General features: G+C 36.8%; 1 protein-coding gene across 2 annotated transcripts in view; it reads right to left on the bottom strand.

The window, feature by feature from the left end:
* Positions 1-18,162, bottom strand: part of Ptprr (protein tyrosine phosphatase receptor type R) — a 253,736-nt gene extending 235,574 nt beyond the window's left edge. For both annotated transcript variants that reach the window (XM_074083915.1, XM_074083916.1), the window contains exon 1: positions 17,744-18,162. In XM_074083915.1, the coding sequence (XP_073940016.1) occupies positions 17,744-17,801 (58 nt within the window). In that variant the 5' untranslated portion in view covers positions 17,802-18,162. The remainder of the gene's footprint in view (positions 1-17,743) is intronic.
* Between the last annotated feature and the right edge of the window lie 4,511 nt (positions 18,163-22,673).

Consider the following 22,673-nt stretch of genomic DNA (forward strand, 5'->3'; position numbering starts at 1 on the left):
ATTTCAGTATGGGAGGAAAGGGAGAAAGCTAGATTTAATTGGATTGATGAGAGAGAGGGAAATAAAGTAGAAACAAAACTATGTGGACAAATTTTTCAACAGGTTTGAGTGCAGGAGACCACTGTGTTATCAGGATGGGAAAGGGCTGGGGGATTTGTTTTTATTTTGCTTTTTTAAGATAGGAGAGATTTTAGCACAGCTAATACTTCACAGACAGGAATTCCTTGAGAAGTAGTGATTGAAGACATTTAAGAAAGCAGCTGGAAAAATAAGTAGTCTGAGCTCCCCCAGAAAATAGGAGGACATATGATCCAAAGCACAGGCAGAGGGACAAGCTTTGGATTGGAATAAAGTATTTCTTTCATTACAATGTGTGGTTCTGGTAGAGGAAATTAGGGCTGTTAGTAAGTTTGGTGGTGGAAATTAAGGAAATTATTTTCTGATGTTTCTATTTTCTCTAAAATGAATCAAAGTCATCTCAAAAAACAGAAGACAAGGATAGAAAGATTGGGGGATTTCAGGAGAGTAAAAAATGAATTCTTGTAAAGAATGAGGGGGAAAGTTGATATAAGATGTGTGGTAGGGTTCTTCCTCTTTGTTGAGTGCTCAGTAATAATTTTCTCCATCTATGAGGAATAGTGTATTTCATAGAATTTTAAGTGGCTTGTCAAAGATACTCAGCTGCATTTAAAATAAGTCTTTTTTCTTATCATAGAAGAAATACTTACATGAGAATAACCAGTGAATTTTGATGGTCATAAAATTACACAACTGAAATTTTATTCTGATATGACCTTACTAGTCTCTGAAGAGATCTTTAACAAAGGAAAGAGGAATGTATAAAATTACACTGTTAAGTTAAAGTGCATTAGGATTCATTATTTTAAATTCAATGTTGGTTATTCCTAGATGCACAAGGAGAGGGGGCTTTTGTACACCTCTCATAATAAGTGCTTGCATTGCAAGCTTTAAATCAATATCAGTAACTTATAAAAAGGAACAAAAAATGAAAATGTGGTCTTCAAAGAACACAAACAGTGAGTAACCAAAAAGAAGTCAACTTTGCGTTTTCGTCATTTTGTGAAAAGAACAGTATTGTTTTTAAAGCATTGCTAACCCTTTTTTCTCTAGAAAGGAGAGATAAATGGATAACAACAGGAGCTTCCTCAGGAATTTCTACATGAAAAATGTCTATCTAAAACTAGAATGGAAATGTACTTCAGTAAAAGAGAAGTTTTAATTCAGTTGTGAAGATTTTTCATAGTCCTGGCTTTTTTCTCAAGAGATGTCTTTCCATAAGTACAGTAAAGGAGCTTTTGGGAACTTATAGAAGCAAGGATTTAGAGAAGTGATATCTTTGATATAAGAAGGCTAATGTTAAAACTATTGTCCAATTGTTCTTTACTTATGTTGATAATGTAACCCAAGATTTCACCACAATACCAATTTCTAGTTAAAAGTACCCACCACACCAACACAGAACCCTCCAGATAAACACTACAGCCTTCCCAAAATACAATTAATTTCTGTTAGAATAACCTCCTTGGACTCTATGAATTTACACCACTGCTGTGAAAGAGTCCACTAAAGCCATGCATATATATAAAACCGATTTTATAGAATTCAGTTTGCATGTATTTGTCATGTTCTGACCACATATGTATGTATACATATGCATTTACATGGACACACATTTGTTTTGTATTCTGATACCAGATAACCAGTTTGACAAAAATGTTCATCCTTAAACCAGATATTTTGTCATAAAAAGTAAAGAACAAATTAGGATTTCTATAAGGTGACAAGGATTACATTTATCAAAACCATAAAAACAAACCAACCCAAAGGCTTGAATATGCTTGCCCCCTTTCCAGGACAGGTTTCCCTAAGATATTATCTATGGGCACTGATCACTAAGATGTGAAACTGTAATCTCACCAGGAGGTGCTGTGATAGTTTTAATACTAAATGCACCACGTTTGGCTATGATGTGTCTGATGTATCTACAATAAAAATAAGGAAACCAACATTTATAAGTTAGTTCTATTTTCCTCTATTTAGGGGAAAACCTGAACCCTACAGGAGTAAGGGATTTTTGGAATTAAGGCATCTTATAAACTTTTTCTGCATATTCTTTGATATAAACATTCTTTCACATTACTCAAATAGTCCATTAAATAAAAGCCATTCCAGTGTAAATACTCTGGAAATCCCTTCTTTATTTATGCTTATCTCATCCATTGAAAGTTGACCTGCACAGTGAAAAATCTCTATTTAGGAGTTGTGGAATTGACAGCCATTTCAGAAAAAACCCATTGTGTGCTATATGCTGGTAGTAAAACTGCAATGAAAGAGTTTCACATTTCCTAATTTTGCCTGGCTTTAATAGAGTTATTTTTCATTTGGTAAATATCTGTAACACAGATGGAACACAATACAATTGGAGCAGTACCCTTTGGGACAATGTGACTAGACATAAGTCAAGAAGAAGGAATGGCCTTGGACTCTGTGGAAGAAGTTGAATTTATTTCAGATCAGACAGAGGCAGTCAGAGGTCCCCCAAGTTTCTGAAGAATGGAGTTCAAGATGCTTGGAGGGGAGGTTAACAGGAGCAAAAGCTCTCATGTGTTAAATTCTACATAGCCATTAAGGGAGGACCTTCTTCAAGATATGCCCCCTGGGCACATGCAGAAGTGCAGAAAACTGCTCATGTGGCTGGGAAGCTGAGAAATATAAATCTTTACAGAAGTTATAGGAACTGAGCTCTAGATGCAGTTACTAGTTTATGAAGTAGCTTATTTGGAAAATCTAATTTTTATACACCATTTGTTATTATGCAAACAGCTGAATTATAATTATTTATTAGTAATTATAAGGATTAAAAACTATCTTCATTGCAGCAGAGTTTGCCAATGTTCTATTTCAAGACAAAGAGTCTGTTTTAAGAATAATTCTCATAGCAGATTAGGAATTATATTAAAACACAGCAAAATGAATATCAGAACACATAGAAAACTTCGATCTTGCCATAGTAAGATTATAGGGATATGAATGCCATGTATTAGGAGAGGGGTGGGTAAGAAAGGAGATCCACAGTCTACCTTTTAAAGAGATCCCTGTCCTGCTTCTCTAAATATAGGGATTTGAACAGTGCTTTGGAGTCCCTTTGGGCCTCCACTTCTATTCCACACTGTTCTAGTCCCTTCATCCACCATTTGAAATTAATGCTACATAGCTAAGGTACTGCTCTTTAATGATTTTTTGAGGGGGTAGTATTGGGGGTTTGAACTCAGGACCTCACATTTGCTAGGCAAATGCTCTGTCACTTGAGCCCCAATCCCAGCTCTTTTTTGCTTTAGTTGCTTCTCAAATAGGGTCTTGCACTTTTTTCAGGATAGGCCTCTGACTGAGACTCTTCTACCTATAACTATTGCATAGCTGGTATTATAGGCACTACCATGTTTAACTTGTTCCCTGGACTGGCTTCAGACCATGATTCTCTTATTTCCATGCCCAAGCAGCTGAGATTACAGTTGTGAGTTACTGTACTAGCTTCTAATGATTCTTTTGAAAAATAAAGATTCACTAGAGAATCAACAACAATTCTTTTTTGGAGTAGATCAGTGTATATCCTTTCAAAATATGGCTAGCTGAGAAGAGATCTATCTAAGAATTACACATTTCAGTTGGGGGTGGAGAAGAGAGAGAGAGTTGGAGATGAAGGCTGAGTCTGGAGGGTAAACTTCAAGGTATAAATGGCCAAGGGTCAGGGGTGGCTGCCTGCAGTGAGAGCTTATGCTACTGGGAGAGGGATGCAGGACCAGAGGCACCTTTGCCTCTGGCACAGGGCAGACCAAGTCAGGCAGGCATTGCCCCTGCACCCACTGGGAATTCACAGCAGACTCAGCAAAACTTAACTGAGGGGTAAACAGGATGCCCTTTTCCCAGGTGGTATATGTGGGAGCCTTCTTTGTTTTCATGAAGTGCATGCTCTTCCCCCCTACACACATCCCGAGAAATGTGGACCAGATCTTCAAGCTGGAATACTCAGACCATGGCAGATAAATATGTAGTGTTATCAAGGCATTCACAGGAATGGAGAGAGAATTGCTTTCCATGTCTTCAGCTTTCAGATGTATTTTTCTCTTAAACTGGTCTGTTAAGAATGGACCTGTCATAGGGCATCATGCTGGTTCTCCTCTCTTTAATAAAACCCCCTCTCCCACTTTGCACAATAAAGGCACATCTCTCACTCAATCTGAACAGAATCTCTCCCAGGGTATAAAAATTACTCCAATCTCCAACCAAAAGGACAAAGGGAAGTATTGGTGTAGACAAAGCCTCTTTTAATTAAATTTTTTTTTTGGTTTAGAATTTCTAACTCTGCTTTTCACATACATATTTTTCTAAGTGAAGCTCAGCTTTGTAAGAGGGGCATTTTGGTCCTTGCTGGGTGTTGTAAATTCAGATAGTTTGTGAAGTGGGAGGCAGGAATAATGATACTACATGTCCTCATGTCTTTCCCCTACTCTGAAAGTAATGGATACTTCACCAAAGTTGTCTACTATTGCAGTGCTTCTGATGGTTAGAGTATGTTTTTCTTTCATAAACTTCAGCTTTTTAAAAAAACTTTATTGGGATATAATTCACACATCATAGAATTCACACACTTAATGTGTACAATATGATGATTTTTGGTTTGTTCAGAGTGATGTACAATCATTCCCATGATAGATTTTAGTGCATTTTCATCACTCAGAACAGAAGCTCCATGACCATTGGCAGTCATTCTCCATTCCTCTCTCCACTCATCCTCTGCCCCCAACTGCCCCACCCAGGCAATCACTTAACTACATTCTGTCTCTACATATTTACCTATTCTGTACTTAAAAGAAAATATTCCTGCTATCTAATGATAATTATGTATCTTTTCATCAGCATCTCCCCATCCCCTATAACTCTCTCAGCCTCTCACAATCCAAGTAGCTACATCTATGTGATCAGTTTTTTTAAGATTCTACCTGTTAAGGAGATCATACAATTTACATATTTAAGTTGTAAAAGTGGCATTTAGTTCCTGCAACACAAATTTGCTACTTATGAACATTTTCAAATTTATAAGATAAAGGTCCTACCAGTATTTTTAATGGATGCATGCCAATTTGATTTTTGTGGCATGCATTCCTTATAAAAGAAGGCTTTAGAGTGATTTATTAAAAATATCCCAAAAGTCAATGTGCAATTTTTTGTGATGCTGGATATCTACACATTTTTTTCTTTCCATATCTGAAAAGAAATTTCCACATGCTAGTCAAATAACTCTTCCAGCTACTAGTTATTGAATATTTTCAGCTTTCCAAGATTCATACTATGGGGCCTTATGCAAAAGTTTTTTATTTTTTATGATCACATTATTGTTGTACTTGGGTACATTGTGACATTTACAAAAATGCTCACTATATATCTTAGCTAAATTCATGTCTTCCATCATTCTTCATCTTCCTCTTTCCATTCTTAGAATAGTTTCTTTTAAATTTTTATTATTATTGTACTAGGAATTGTGACATTTACCAAAGTTCTTACATCGTCTCCTTTATCCTCCCTCCCCCAGTTCTTGGAACAGTTTCAACAGGTCCCATTTTTCCATTTTCACGAATGAGTACATAATATTTCCACTATACTCACCCTTCCATACCCTTCCCTTATATCCTCCCCTCCCACCGGTACCAACCTCCACACAGGGCCTGTTTTACCTTCTAGTTCTCCATTCTTGCAAAAAGACATTTTTGTTTGTTGAAGATGGCTGTACAGGGAGTTTCACTGTGACATTTCCAAGTCACAGTGATATATATGCAGTATATCCCAAATTCGTACACTAGATTGTTAAATCCTCAAACTGCTTGATTGGTAGTTGCCATGATGTTAAACCTGTCTTACAGATTAGGAAGGGACACAGAGAATTTCATCATTAAGTGGAAAAAAATGGGTAGTCAGATTTTAGAGCCTTAGGGTTTTTCTTTGTGGTATATGAGTTAAGGCCTATTGTTTCTTAAGTACAAATACCATTATAAAACAAATTTTCCTCCTCACAAAACTAAAAATAGAAATATCATATGATTTAGCTATACTACTCCTGAGTAAATACCCATAAAAATCTAAGTTAACATACAGTAGAGACACCCACATACTCATTTTTATTACAATACTATTTACAATAGAAAAGTTATGGAGTCAGCCTAGATGTCCATCAATACATGAATGGATAAAGAAAATGTGGTATATAGACACAATGAAGCTATTAAGCCATAAAGAAGAATGAAATTAAGTCATTTGTGTAAAATGGATGGAACTGGAGATCATCACATTAAGTGAAAGAAACCAGACTCAGAAAGACAAATACCAGATGTTTTCTCCATAGGTAGAATCTAGATTTTAAAAAAAGAAGACATGGAAGTAGAAGGAAGACTATTTGGGACTTAAAGGAGGGGAAAGAAGGAAAAAGAGAAGGTAATTATGTATGTGTGTGGGGGGTGGTAAATCTGATCAAAGTATATTATATACATGCATGAAAATGTCATATTGAAACTCATTATTTTGTACAATTAGTATATGCTAATAAAAATGAATGGAAAAATAAATAAAATTCTCAAACTTAAAAAACATACTTTCTATCCTAAAGGGTGAGATGATTACTTAAAAAATGATCTGTGATAGAAAAGCACAATGTATACAGACCTAAACCACCAAGGAGAAACCTCCTTTGACTATCAATATACACTTAATTGAAAAAAATGAAGGGCAAGAAGGAAAAATAAACCTTTTCTAGGAGTGGATCTCAGTGGTAGGGTGGTAGGTACAAGGAAAGAGAGAATGAGTGTGTATATGGTGGATATATTTTGTAGCCATATATGAAAACAGAAAAATGAAACCTATTGAAATTGTTCTAAGAAAGGGGGCAGAGGGAGAATGATAGAGAAGTTAAATACAACTAAGATGTATTTTAAACACATATATAAATGCCACAGTATATCCTCTGTATAATTATTATATGCTAATAAATTCATTAAAAATAAATAAATGTATATATGATAAAGTTTAACACACCATAGAGATTTAGGATAGAGTTTAACACACTAAAAGAAAGGATTTTCCCCTTTCTTTCTTATTAAGAAATCTATTTGTTTCTTTCCTATGAAATCCAAAGTTTACCTTGAGAGGAGACTTTCTGATTACATTCTCATATAATATTTATGTATAATATGTTTTCAGTGCATGCTCATATTTAGAAGTTGCAAACAGAATGAAAAAATTATTATTCAAGCACACTTAATATCAGGCATACCCAGCCTTGGGAAAAGAAACCACTCAAAGGTAACCAGCAATACCTGGTGAGAAATCCTGATGCTTTGAAGATACAAGGTGCCTAGAGATGTCAGGAGCTGCTCCTAGTTGGACTAAGCTTGCAAGTCATTATGAAAACCACTGCAAGGAGCTTCCTAACTATTGGGGAATGTTTAGAGGCATGGAAACATTGGATTTGCATAAAGAAGGAAAACACCATGAAAAAGTTTCTACAATTGAATTCTGGTGGACTGCAGGTCTCCAAGTGAGTGATGCTGAACCTATATGTAGTACAGACTTCTGAAATAGTCATCAAAGAGAGGATTGCTGGAAGATCAGGTGTGGCTGAGTAGCCTTGGTGTTAGGTAACAGGCAAACACTTGGAGCTGTCTTTGACCATCCCTAATATATGTTCTTCCCATATCTCAGTCCTCTTCCTGCTATTCCTTTACATGCAAACAGCCTTGTTTTTTCCTAGTAGAAATCTAGGAACCTTTTCAAATGGATCTGTAGCCCAATGATGTAGAAGCTCCATGAGCTACAAGTAGTAAGCAGGAGAGTGTAAGTTGGTCAGTAGAGAAGAAGATTGCCACAGCAGCAGACAACAGTTCCACAACTGTAGAACTGTGACTATCAGCTTGACTGTACACTTGAACTTGTCACCTTTTGTGCATCTCTAAAGGAAAAAATTAGGGAGGTGGTTCCAAGTACGAGTTTGTTTCACTCTTTAAGCAAGACAGCATAGTAGGAACTAGATATTTCAGATTTGTGGACTGATGCACATGTTACACATTTTCATGTGCATGTTACTTAACACAATCTAAACCAAAGAGAAATTTGCATTTCACATGTATTTAAATAGGAACCTGCTGAAGTCATGATGCTAGAACCCATGTTTAGATGGAACTTTTAGATAAGACATTGGAAGAAAGACTTGGTGGGCAAGCAGATGTTTTAGAGCTTCAAAAATCTACTATAACCTTGCACATATGGCTAGGCTTATGCCTATAGTAGAAGAAAACTACCCAGATGAGGTGCAACTGACAAAAACAGTTAGCATCTATAAACTATCCCAGTCATGTGTGTTTCTCCAGCACAGGCTCAAACTCAAAAAGAATGAGAAATTGTTCCAAGATGCCAGATAATTATTTATTACACACACTTTCTCATTCCTCGATCAAATGATAACCAGCATTTTTATGGCTCTTATTAAGACAGTGAAGGTTTACAAACATTATCCCATTTAACTCATACTACTGTAGTATTCTGCTAAAAGTTATCTTAATTATGTCATTTTCCCTATATTTTAATTTTCTGTTTACTGATTTGTTTAAGCTATTTAATTTTTCTTCCCAGGAGAAATGAAAAAAAAAAAGGAAAACCTGTATTGAATGAAGATGACGAAGCAAATTGCTTATAATTCAAAACCATACCTTTATATTAATAGATCAATGATCTTTTAGTTTAACTCACCCTGATATTATATTTGGCATACTCCACAGAGCATCTTTCTCAGGTAAGTAAAAGTCATTCATTGGTGAGAGCTAACTGTGTGCACTTATTCATATTGTTTCATTTTCTCTCCAGTCTCTATCAAGAATTGGATCATTACTATGGCAAAATGAGCATAAAGTCTTGTTTTATGCATACTGTGATTTAGGACAGTGAATCATTATGATTTGCTTTTACTCTGTGTTCATTAAGTGCTTCTTCCTAAGGAATCAATAATTTAGGATTGTCTTTGGCCAGTCTCATTTAAATCAGAAAATGGACATAGATTTAGATTTGAACTAGGAAAAAATAAAACATGTCCTCACTAAACTTGTCATTTACTTCAGTGCAACTGTACATATTGAGCTAGACTGTTGCTTAATGTAAACAATTAGTTTTGCTTTGCTGTTGGTCCATACAGCTGCATTTCAATGGGCATTGTCATCTTAATATATTTAAATCAAATGAGATTTGATTATGAAGAAAGTCTAAACAGTCATCATGAGAAAAATGATTTAGATGAAAAGTGCTAATGCTCAAAATATAAATGTGTGAATTGTCACTCCATGGTAAGTATCATTATAATAATAGGCACTTATTGTTACATTATTATAAAGTACATAGCATTAGGAAATTTGATCTTAAGACAATAATTTACCATTGAATCTTTCTTTTTCAAAGGTATTAAAATCCTTTATGTTGGAACACATTGATGACACATTGATGACAAATGTGTCAACATTTGTAAATAATTTGACATTCTTTCAAAACATCCTTTTAAGGGAAATGGCTTTTTCTTTTTTCAAATATGACTTCATAAAATAACTTTAAAAAGATTTAACAATAAGCTTATAAAATATAGCATCTGTGTTATAATTAATACAAATGGCAATGGATGTGCTTTGATCTATGATTCTACTATTTCATAAAAAGAGGCTGTTAATAATTCATAAACCAATCTCTGCTCTTCAGGTGCAAGCATATTCTCTCTAAGAAAAAATGTGTGGGATCCAAAAACTTATGGCTCTATACAGACCATCTCCTCATAAAATGAGAGAAAGAAAAACCATACAACCTTCCAGATACACAGACATTTTCTGTTATAGTTTGTTTTTTTGTTTGAGGGAGCAAGAATGGTTTGGATATTTTGGGTCTTGATTTATTGAAGCTACTGCCTCACACTCACACCAGATTTTGAATGTGTAAATGGTCAAGATTTGCTATTGTAGGATAGGTGATAATCAATCAGTAATCAAGGTTAGGAATCCTGAGTCTGTTCTTTAGTGCCCAATTCTCATGATATGTTGCTTACCTAATGCTTTTATCTTTTTAAAACAAAGAAATTGAGCTAATTCCCATTCTTAAGTAGTACTAGAGAACCATAGAAGAATATGTATTCATCTAGGAAGAGTTCAATACACTACTATTCTGTATATAGCAACATGCTCAATGAACACAAAATTATCTTGTAATCTTTTTCAAGTCAAATCTGTCTGTAATCTTTTTTAAGTCAAATAGAACAGGATGAGTGAAGGATTCAAGACATGGCAAGTCAAATGAAATTTGGTCTTGGTATGACAGTTGTGTGTAATGGAGGACACAATTGCAGGAAATAAGGATGGTGTTAGAAAAGATTTGATCATGAAAGACTTCACCATGCTGATGATTTTGGAATGTATGCTAAAGGAAGGAAAAGTACATAGCTTTATGAAAGAATTTTATAAAGAGATAACAGATTTTACCTCTGAAATTATTACGAAGGATGGATTTGAGAAGAGTTTATCTAAGATATTATAGAAGAAACAAAAAGACCGATCTTAAAGCAGTGACATGAACTTAGAGAGTTGAGAAGATTTGGTGAGAAGGGTTGGGAAACTTTTAGATAAAAACAGCAAAGAAATAGTCTAGGATAAGTTGCTAGTTTTAGATGGGCAATTGTGGGGGTTCCTAGTATTATTCCCAAGGATAGGTAAGATAAAAATAAGAGCAAAAGAGATGGGAAGTACTATGCATGAACAGTTAGACTTCAGATTCTTGTAGCATGTCCAATAAATGAATTCTAGGTACTTGTATATATAGTACTGGAGTTCAAGAGACACATCAGAGATAGAGATATGGATATTTGGAATCTGATGGGTAGGACTGAATAAAATTATCCATGGAGTTTGATAGAAAGAAAATAACAAAAATATCTCTGGAGAGTACAAACCATTATATAATACAATACTCAGAGAAATACTAAAAGCACAAACTGAGGAATGACTGGAGAGATGAAAGAAGCAAGGAGATAATATCTATAAATAAGAATCAATGACCAAAACTGTGTTTGAGAAAAGGCACTCTCTTCAACAAATACTATTGGGAAAACTGGATATCATCATGTAGAAGACTTAAACTAGATCTTTATCTCTCACCCTGTATAAAAGTCAATTCAAAATGAATCAAAGGTCTAAATTTAAGGCCTCCAACTTTGAAACTGCCATAGGAAAATACAGGGTAAAACACTTGATGATATAAACCTAGGGAATTGCTTTCTAAATAAGACTCTAATTGCTCAGGATATAAAAGCAAGAATTAACAAATAGGATTGCATGAAATTAAAAAGCTTTTTGTATATCGAAGGAAATAATTTGCAGAATCAAGGGGCAGAGTGGAAGGAAAAATTTTGCAAGCTATTCATCAAATGATTAGTATCCAGAATAGATAAGGAACTAAAAAATTAAACACTAAAAGAACAAATAATTCAATTTGTAAATGGATAAATAAACTGAGCTGGCAGTTCTCAAAAGGAGAAGTACCAATGGCTAACACATGAAGAAATGTTCAGTATCTTTAACCATAAAGGAAATGCAAATAAAAAAAATACTGAGATTCCATCTCATCCTGGTCAGAATGGCTATCATACAGAAAACAAACAATAATAAATGCTGTTGAGGATATGTGGGAAAAAGAATCCTTATACACTGTGGTGGGAAAGTAAATTAGTGCAGCCACTATGGGAATCAGAATGGAGATTTCTCAAGAAATTAAAAATAAAAATAGGACTATCATACAATCCTTATATACCACTCTTGGGCATATAGTCAAAGAAATATAAGTGAACACACAAGAGAGATATTTGCACATCCATGTTTATAGCAGCACTATTTATAATAGCCAAGATATGGAATCAGTCTAGGTGCCCAACAATTGAGGACCGGATAAAGAAAATGTGGCACATATATACAATGGAGCATTATTCATCCATAAAGGAGAATAAAATTGTCATTTGCAGGAAAATGGATGGAACTGGAGATTATCATATTAAGCAACATAAGCCAAGCTTAGAAGGAAAAATACCATGTTTTTGCTCACATGTAGAATCTAAACCTGAAAAAATAATATTATGATATGATTTTAAAAAGGGGACTGTTTGGGGTAGGAGGAGGGGGAAAAGGAAAGGATGATGGGGCAAATATTATAGAAGTACATTGTGTGTGTGTGTGTGTGTGTGTGTGAAGATAGTACAATGAAACTCATTAAAAGCTATTGAAAAGGAGGGAGGAAAGAGGGTAGTTAAGAAAGAATAGCAAAGACATGGTGAATTTTATTAAAATACATAATAAGCAAGTTGTAAATATCACAATGAAAGCCCCTTCTATGCAATGACAGTAACAAAGAAATCAAGTGAAGATGATTTTCAAAATCCGGAGAGATCAAATTAGATAAATACTATAAATATTCATTGGCAAGAAGATATTTCATAACAAGCTTCTTAACTATGTTCAACAACAGGATGATAGGATGAGGATTACACTTGGTTGAGAAGTATAACAGAAAGAAGAGAGCAAATGTAGATAATGCAACCCGGAAGTTTTATAATTTTATGATTTTTACTATATAAACTCCAAGGTACTAGAAACATGTTATCTCCAATGTACATATTCCTATGCTTCTCAAGTGCCAAAGAAGCAGGTAGTTTTGTCCTAATGACTTAAACCCTGTGTAAACTAACTGTATGCATCCTTCCATGGTGAATTTTATTAAAATACATAATAAAATAATGTATTTTACATTAATAATCATAGCCATTTCTACATGTTCAAGGTAGAAGTGAAATACCAACCAGCAAGGCATTGGACAGTACAGCATTTGACAATCAGTTTGAAGGACTTTGTTATTACCTTCATCAGTAGTTCTGTTCTCATGCAAATCTATCCTCATTGCCCTTTGTTCCACAATGGTAGCAAAGTCTGTCAGAAACACTATGTCTTTCAGGCATATGAGGCACCTGGGTGGTAAGATCAATTTTGGACAGATGAATTCTGTTTAAGACTATTATGGAAGGGACTAAGTTGACTATGTGCATTTTGCCTGGGTGCTAAGAAGAAATTAAATGCAAAAGGGAGAGACCAGAAATAGCACTGCATTGTCTTTATTTTTTTCAATGTATTTATTTACTGATAAGAAGCCTTTATGCCAGACACTGCCCTGAGGTACTAGGCAGGGCATGATCTCCAATAGATACAGCTGTCAAGGAGTTTACATTTCAAGGCAAAGAGGGCAAGTCACAATAAGCAAAACAAATAAGTAAACTATTATGTGTTTAGGTGGTGAAAGACCTCTCAGAAAAAGTCAAGCAGGGAAGGGGACCAGTGTTTAGGAGGAGGTGGAATATGAAATAGGGTAGCAAGTGAGGGTTCCACTAAGAAGGGTAACATTTGAATAATGACTTGAAATTACTGAGGGATTAGGCCATTGAAGAGTGTTTTAGGAAAGAAAGAAGCAAAATATATGAGAGTGGTAAATGCCTGGTATTCTTGGAACAGAAAGAAGAGTGGAGAGAGAAAAAAAAGGGGGACATGGCAAGAGACTAATAACAAATATTGATGAGGCAGTGGTGGGGGGAGAATCCAGTAGAACTTGGACCATTGTAGGGACTGTGTTGAATAGGATAAACTGACTCTGGAGTTCTAAGGGACATCTTAGAACTATCAGTCTATTCTTTCTTTTGAGCATGGAACTTCTACAAATGATCCTAGATCATTTTGGCTACATCATAGGAACCCTTTCATCTCAAAGACTACAGAAATTTACTGAACTCTTCTCTAAGAGTGAAGAGACAGCGTCAAAAGATACACTGAAGGTAGTTTTATGCATTTAGAAAGGACAACAGTAAGGACAATGTGGAAATAACTTTTCCCAGTGCTTGAAGAGAGAATAATGGTTAAAATCAGTTTTTTTTTTGTTTTTCTTACTAAAACATTCATTAGGAAAAAGAAAGCTTTGAGATGAGAATTTTTAAGATATCTTAAGAAATTCATTCTCTTGTGCCTAAAACACTATCTGCCCTATCAATAGTATAATCTCCTCAAGTGGAATATGACTCATTGAGTGAAGAAAGAGAAGGAACACTGAAGAAAACAAGCTACTTGTGGATCTTCCACATAATTATTTTCTTAAACATCTCTATTGTTTAGGTAACCTTTAGTTGCCTTCGTGGATAAACCTGATGTGGTCTTTTAAACTAGAATGCATGCATTACATTGGTTCATAAGAGTAGAGAATAAGGAGTTCGACAAAAAGGAGCTGGCATTCCTAACTCAATGGTGCTTTCATCTATTAGAATCAGAGCATGATCTTTCTTGCTTTTTTGTAGTGCCAAGGATTGAACCCAGGGCCTTGAACATGCTAGGCAAATGCTTTACCACTGTGCTACATCCTCAGCTCCAATGTATGATTTTATATAGTAGGCAATCATAGTTCTAGGAACCTGGGTTTTCTTCCTGACTATGCTATCCACTAGCACTTTACAATTCTAGATCTCAGGCTTCTCACTTGTAAAATGAGCAGTTGAATAGACAATAACTATACCTTGCTTATAAAGGAGAGCTATGGAAATCATCTGCCATATTGAACACAAGTTCTCTAAGAAGTTATCTGCTCAGCAGTTCCTTTGGATTATCTTACCACCAATGTCAATTGCATAGTATTATTACCTCACTCCCTTTTGTTCCCAAAGACATTACAAAAAGATCACATTATTTTTACCTATAGAGTCAGTCAGAACTCAGGGTTCTTTTTTTTTTTTTTATTTTCCTTCACAGCATTATAGGTAATCATAACCAAGTGATAGGAGATGGCCCTAAAGTTGAAAATAATTTGCTGCCTTATCATCAGGGGCATAGCTACATCAAAGATAACAGTCCCTAATACAGTTAAGAAGAACAATTACATCCTGCTAGTCAATTTCTACCATTTCTAAGGCATTCTAAGATTTCATCAGTTCTGCCAGCATAAAATAGTTGCTGGTGACCTGGGAATAGCCAAAGTGGATCAATTAGCTCTTTAGTCAAGGTTCCTGAATATATAGAATTTATTTCCATTCTATATGATGTCTGCCTCTGTCTTGGTAGGAGAGACTTCTGTAAAAGAAATCAGTTCAGACACTCAACAAGTAAAGAAGTCAACCCAGATATTCCTTGACCTTTATTCTGCTACCCACTCATTTTCTTATGACCTAAAATCTACAGGAGCTTAGATCAAGAAGTCTATGTTTGTGTGAGTTCTGATGAAAAGGCCTAAAATGCTATTAGATAACTGCAATGAATTTTAGTCTGATGACAGCTTGTGACCCACAAATTACTGTTTAAAATTAAAATGCATCCAAAATGAAACTGGCAAGACAATTACTAGATTAAACTTGCAATTTGCTGCAATAAAACACCTTTCTAAAGCACTGTATTAAAGATGAATATGATTAATTTCTATGTAACATATTGCAATTGAAATCTGAAAAATATAGTCCTTCAATGCATTGCCTTATTAAATTCAAATTGGTTGAGTACTCTTATTTTTCATCACTTTTTCTGCTAATTAAGAAGTCAAAATAGATATGGATTGACTTGGCTTGGGTAATATACCCTTGGCAGAGCTCCAGGTATAATGTAGAGCTACAGACTTCCAGGTTTCTCCTTCGATGAACAAAAGTCCTCTATTTTCTTTATCCATAAATTAAATAATAAATTAGAAATGTTTTCCACATATTTAATTTTAAGTTTATTCATAACTTTTAAGCTATATATTCAAGATGTTTAAAGTTATCTGCAAAATCTGTTTATTAGTTTCAAAAAGAACTGAACTGATACATTTTTTTTTCTTGGTTGACTGTGGTTTGAACTCATGCCTTCACAGATGCAAAGCAGGCACTCTATTGTTTGAGCCACACATCCAGTTCATTTTTCTCTGGTTGTTTTGGAGATGAGGGGAGGGGGGTCTTGCAAACTATTTGCCCAAGATGTCCACAAACCACAATCCTCCCAATCTCAGCCTCGCAAGTAACTAGGATTACAGGTGTGAGCCACTGGTGCTCAGTTTACCCTGATACTTTTGATCAGCTAATTCATTACTGAACTTGGTAAGAATTCAAACTTTTTTGGTAAGGTTTGTATCAGTGTTATCATTAAAGGATAATGTAAATAAAAATAACCACATGTGTATGTTTTTATCCCATATATTAATATTAAAGGATTGTACATAATAATAAAAGGATTCACTACAGCTGTTTGCAAATAATTTAATAACAAAGTCATAGCACTTCCCTGGTTTTCAAAAGATAGCAAAGAACTACTGAAAAATGCACAATATTACATTATAATTACAACAATTAACGTGTACTTAATTATAGCTTTAACACTTCTATACATTACTTACTTAAGAGATTCACAATATATTAAAATAGCAATAGCTGGAATAAATACTATATTATTTCACTCCCATTATGGCACACATAGAAAAAAAAAGTTCACTCTTTTAAAGAGCTATCACAAGGAATACAGTTTCACAACTATTACTTTTACTTAGTACCCCAGGAACATAGTACACCATGGGGAAATTAATGAAAAATTGTACCTGGATGAGCAACAACCTCAAGGGAAATGTCTAGTATTTGGATATTACAGGACTACTGTATGGACAACTGCTGTTGCAGGAGGGTTCCTAAAACCTCTCTTCCATGTTTTATTTTGGTTCATTTGTGTGTGAAAATCATAAAGGATTCAGTCCAGCAAGTCTCTGCACTACAGAGGTGCTATGTATTCAAAAGGCAGGATCTGTAGTGATATCAAATTAAAAATTCCCAGGCACTTTCTGAGATTTGCTTCTCTATGAGACTGGATATTGGTCTGGTATCAAATTTATTTATATTTTGGAGCAATCTCACTGTCACTATTGATTAGACTTCATCGAATCTGTCCCAGAGACAGTGACTACTCCCGGGTTGTCAGCTCTGAAACTGTAGCTGGGTTTGTGCTTAATGCCAGCCGACGCTGACCATGGTGCTGAAAAAGAAAAGAGGCTCCTGTTTGAAACCTTTCCTTTCTCTTATTGGTTTAGAAAATTCGAGTGACAAGAGCAGGGGCCAAAGGAACCGGGAGCACCATCATTATTGTGAACCATGTATTTCAATCTTAGGAGCGGATATAGGTCCGCCAGGTTACAGTTAATGCGTCCCTGTGAGCGCTCGCTACACCAGAGACCTTATGCATGGAGACGCTTGCAGTAGAAAAGGTTACATCCAGCAGGATGTCTTGTCTCTCTATTGAAAAAATGGGCAGAAAAGCGCCCAGCCTAGAAACAGAGCAGAGAGGCTAGATGGAAGGGAGGAGAAGGGGAAGCAAACCTGTATTCCTGTTGAAAATGTTCTTATACAGGGTAAAACAAACAAAAAATTAAGAGCTGATTTTAGCTTAAGTTTCCAGTCTCAGTCTTCCAACAGGTGCATTCCCTCACCCCTTGCCTGACAGGTACTGTCCTGCGTTGCCCTTGTAAGGCTTTTTTTTTTTTGCCAGGCAAGCTTCTCCTAGTGTCCTTAAGCATGTGCAGTTTTCCCATCTCATGCACTGCTCCAGCTTCACGCCCCGCATCCCCTTACCTGCAGCGTGAAGATTAAGAAGCAGGCACAGTACAGGGAAACCGACTGCTCCTCGCATAGTGCTTGAATGGAGAGGTGGAGAAACTCCGCCGCAACCCCACTTCAGGCAAAGTGCTATCAGAAAGAATCACCGCCAAGAGTCCTCAGGTTCCCGGGATTTGTTCGCAGAGTCCCCGGCTGGGGTTTGCAGAGCAGTCTGTGGCGCCTACAGAACCAAGCACTAGCTTCACCTCGCTAAGAGATGGGGAGAGGAAGAAGGAGTAGGAGGCAGTGCTGGTGGGGCCGAGGCGCTCAGAGGCGGCGAGTGGCCGGCCTCTGAAGCCTGCAGTCGCGGCGGTGACTGTGGGTGACAGGCAGTGGGGGAGGGCAGGGCTCCAGCACCAGCCCCGGAACCCAGCAGCGCGGCGGCGAGTGCAGAGCCAGCAGCAGCCCAGACGCGCGGCCACTGAGCATGCCCAGCGCCGGCCCTCGCGCGCCTCCGGAGTTTCAAATGGAGATTCCAGTTCTCCGGGTCTTAGCTGCCGCTGCGAGGGGAGCAGGCTTCATGAGTGGGGGGGTCGGGGGTTGCAGGAGGCTGTCAAAAATCCTTGGATGGGTAGAGTGGGACGAGATGGAGGCATGACCAGAGAAACCAGAGGAGGTGTCAAGCATGAAACCCACCTTATTTTTCCCTCTGGGAATGGGACCAGCTTCCCAGGACACCCCTACAAGAGTATAGGCGAACTGAGCATCCTGGGTGTTGGGGAGGTGTTCCCATCCGCAGCCTAACTGAGCATCCTAGGGGTACCCTCTTCCTTCCTAATAACTGCCTCTTTTTGTTCCTTTCTCTTCTCCCCAGTCCAATCCTGTACTTAAACTTCCTCTAGACCCGTCTTAAGTTTTTTTTTTTTCACATTTTATACATATATATTTATTTATGTTTTTTTTTTCATTTTTCTTTTGTTATTCATATGTGCATACAAGGCTTGGTTCATTTCTCCCCCCTGCCCCCACCCCCTCCCTTACCACCCACTCCACCCCCTCCCGCTCCACCCCCCTCAATGCCCAGCAGAAACTATTTTGCCCTTATCTCTAATTTTGTTGTAGAGAGAGTATAAGCAATAATAGGAAGGAACAAGGGGTTTTGCTGGTTGAGATAAGGATAGCTATACAGGGCATTGACTCACATTGATCTCCTGTGCGTGGGTGTTACCTTCTAGGTTAATTCTTTTTTTTTTTTTTTTTTTTTTTTTTTTTTCCCCCTGCCCCCACCCCCTCCCTTACCACCCACTCCACCCCCTCCCGCTCCCCCCCTCAATACCCAGCAGAAACTATTTTGCCCTTATCTCTAATTTTGTTGTAGAGAGAGTATAAGCAATAATAGGAAGGAACAAGGGGTTTTGCTGGTTGAGATAAGGATAGCTATACAGGGCATTGACTCACATTGATTTCCTGTGTGTGGGTGTTACCTTCTAGGTTAATTCTTTTTGATCTAACCTTTTCTCTAGTTCCTGGTCCCCTTTTCCTATTGGCCTCAGTTGCTTTAAGGTATCTGCTTTAGTTTCTCTGCATTAAGGGCAACAAATGCTAGCTAGTTTTTTAGGTGTCTTAGACCCGTCTTAAGTTTATGAATATAGTCACAGAAAGAAGTAAGCTCATACACCATACTTTTAAGCTAGTGGAAAGCAAAAGAAGGCAACTTATTGTTTTTGGGAAATAGCTTTCATTATTATTTTACTTTTTAAGGTAAAAGGTAATAAAATCATTTCTTTTAAGTGGGGTTCTTTGATCCAGTTTCGTGTCTTCAGGGAGATTGCTCTAGTCTCATCCATTATGTCTTTGGGTTTCATCCATCCATTTAAGTCTTTGAGGTAGGAATGTCCATTTCCTCCTTAATCATCCCAAGACCACTGACTTTTCTGCTTCATTTTCCTGGTTGCTGTTGCCTCTTCCCTAATTTACTCCACAACCACCCTAGAGCTTACACAAGTCTAACCCTGGTTTCACTTTCCCTGAAAGCCCTGGGTTAACTTCAGGTTATAGTGATCTTTCTTTTCTGCAACATTCATCTAGCATTGCCGCGTATTTTTCTTTCAGATAGTTCATCTATCTGTGGTACATCTTGAACAGCTGCAGGCTCCTTAAGAATTGCATTTTGCATTAACTTAAATTGAATAAAGTTGTTCTAGCCAAATAAGAGGTACTAATAAGTGCTCATTGAGTTGAGTTGCAGCTTCATTCAATGCTTTCTTCCTTCAGCCTCTGGGAATTGGAAAAGCTAATGGGAAATTGGGTACCCACCAGAGCTTAAATTAGGCAGGATCTCACAGCAGCTGAGAGTTCAGGTGGTATCATTTATTTCCTTTATAATTTATTCCATCTCTAGCTCTGAGAGACAAGGCCAGAAATCGCACTCTAACAGGTTGGAGAAGGGAAGAATGAGATGTATTTTTAACACTTAGATAGGTCTTCTCTCCCCAAAATAGAGACATATGCAGCATCACTCTTGTGACTATTCCACTTCCCTTATGAGTGTAAGCAGGCTCCATTTCATTCCAAACCACCCCATCCACAATTTCCCTTTCCCAACCACTTCCAAATAAATCAAAAGAATTATCATTAAGTCTATTTATTGTCTGTTTTCCCAACTTCTCTTTCAGCAATGAAATCTGACCTCCATAATGATAGATTTTTGACAACTTTATTCACTGATATATTCCAACAGCCTAAAACAATGCTTCACACAACATACATGCTTAGACATGAATACATGAAAAGCTACTGGTTAATAAACTTCAGCTGTGGCAATTAACCTTGGCTATTTGTAATCCTTATTAAATAACTTGTCTCAAAGACAAGTTATTTAGCTCTGCTTAGAGCTGAGAGGAGTAACCCCTATGTTATCTAACATCTTGTGTCAGCTGTTGTAGGGTTGAGAGTTGGGGGACATAACTGCCACCCACTTATAAATGGGATGTTTTCCTAATTTTCTTCCTCCCTAAAATAATTAATTTCCAAACTTACATAAGCCTCTAAGAAGAAAACGCACTATGGTAATGAAACAATCTTGTAGCAATGTCCAGAACCTTTTGCTTTCCCACAGATAATTCCAACATTTATTTGGGGGGGATTTAAAATTTCAATTAACATAATTGGCTATGACTTTGCCAACAACTGGCCTGCTAGCTATGTACTTTGCCCAGGGCTACAGGTAGCTGAATTATGAAACTGCATGAAAAATCTCTATAGCAGCAAAAATTTTCCAATTTGACTAGATATTCCACTAGAATAGTTCAGCATGGTAAAAATAACCTCAAGTGAACTGTAATTTTTGTGTCTGGGTATTCATTATTCATTTACTTGAAAAAGATAAAAAGACAAGAAAAACTTATACATCTAGATGAGCTGATTTAATATCATACTTCCACAGCAATAAATGAATTGGCCAATTAACAAAAAGTCAATCCGTTAACTCTCGCAGAAATATTCTGTGACTCCATAGAAGCTAATTTTCTTTGCCTGTGATTTCTGTTATTGAAGGTGATTTGGTGTTTCCAAGAAGAGGCTTGGTTAAAACACTGCACCAGTATTTTAAAAAGCTAGTTCCAATTTGGAGAATAATGGAAAGTAGTGTCATAGAATCATGCTAATTATTACTGTCCTACAGAACTGTGTTCTAAAGGAAATCATTTACATTTTAAAAAAATAAGTAGAAAATTAGTATCACATGGATATTTTCTTCCCAGCAGATGAATAATCTGTTTCTTATGAGGTATGGTTCAGAGAGGAGATAAAGGAAGATCTAAGTTCCAGGCTAGCACAAGCCAAAAAAAAAAAAAAATGTTTGTGAGACCCGTCTCAATGGGAAAAGCTAGGTATGGTGGCATGCACCTGTGGTCCCAGCAACAGTGAGAGGAGTAAATAGGAGGAGCATGGTCCAAGCCAGCCTGAGCAAAAAGTGAGACCCTATCTCCAAAAACAAAAAAACCAAACAGAGAAAAGGGCTGGAGAAGTGGCTCAAGCTGTAGAACACCAGTCTAGAAAGTGAAAAGGCCTGAGTTCAAAGCCCAGTCCTGCTAAAAAGAAAAAGAAAGCACTATCATGACATCACTTTTGAGATGACACAATTGAAGTAACTTGCCAAAAAATCAAGCAGTAAGTAATCAACCAAAAAAGCAAGTTGATAGAGTTAGAATGACATCCAGATAATTTAATACTAAACCACTATGATAGGCTACCTCTCATAAAAATACACACACATTCAGACACACAGAGGATTTGTTGTAGATGGCTCACTAGAATTAGATAATTTGGTCAGGGTCAGGGCAGGAGATGGTTTCTCTATTTTGAGAAACATCCATAGGAAATTATTTCCTAGGATCTCTGAGGATAAGGCACTGCTTGTGGCAATGAACTCTTCCTTTCTTTTCTTTTCTTCCTTCCTTCCTTCTTTTCTTCCTTCCTTCCTTTCTCTCTGTCTTTCTTTCTTTCTTCATTTCCTCCATCTCTCTCTGCCCCCTCCCGTTCTTCTTTTTTTTTGGTGGTAGTGGTTTTGAACTTAGTATCTTGTCCTTGCTTGGCAGGGCCCTCAGCTCTTTTTGCTTTAGCTATTTTTTGGATAGGGTTTTGTGTTTTTACCTAGGACGGTCTGGGCTGCAATCCCCCCTAATTATGTTCTGTGGAGAGTGCAGCAGAGGTGCAGATGGATAGCAGGCAAGAAACAGTAGAGAACATGAAATAAGCTGAGTCTGGTTAGATCAGTAAGTTCTAACTGCTCTGTAGAAGAGAAGGGCCATGGAATGGTGTGAACCAGTAGAAGAGACATGAAACAGAGAAATGGATCGAAGAAACTTCTGAGTATGCTGGGGAACAACAGGTAACAGTGACCAACATCTCGTTGAGATTGGTAATGGAATGGCCTTGTCTTTTTCTTTACAGAACCACTTTAACA

This window comes from Castor canadensis, chromosome 8 (assembly GCF_047511655.1).
Source record: "Castor canadensis chromosome 8, mCasCan1.hap1v2, whole genome shotgun sequence".
In the NCBI taxonomy this organism is placed as follows: Eukaryota; Metazoa; Chordata; class Mammalia; order Rodentia; family Castoridae; genus Castor; species Castor canadensis.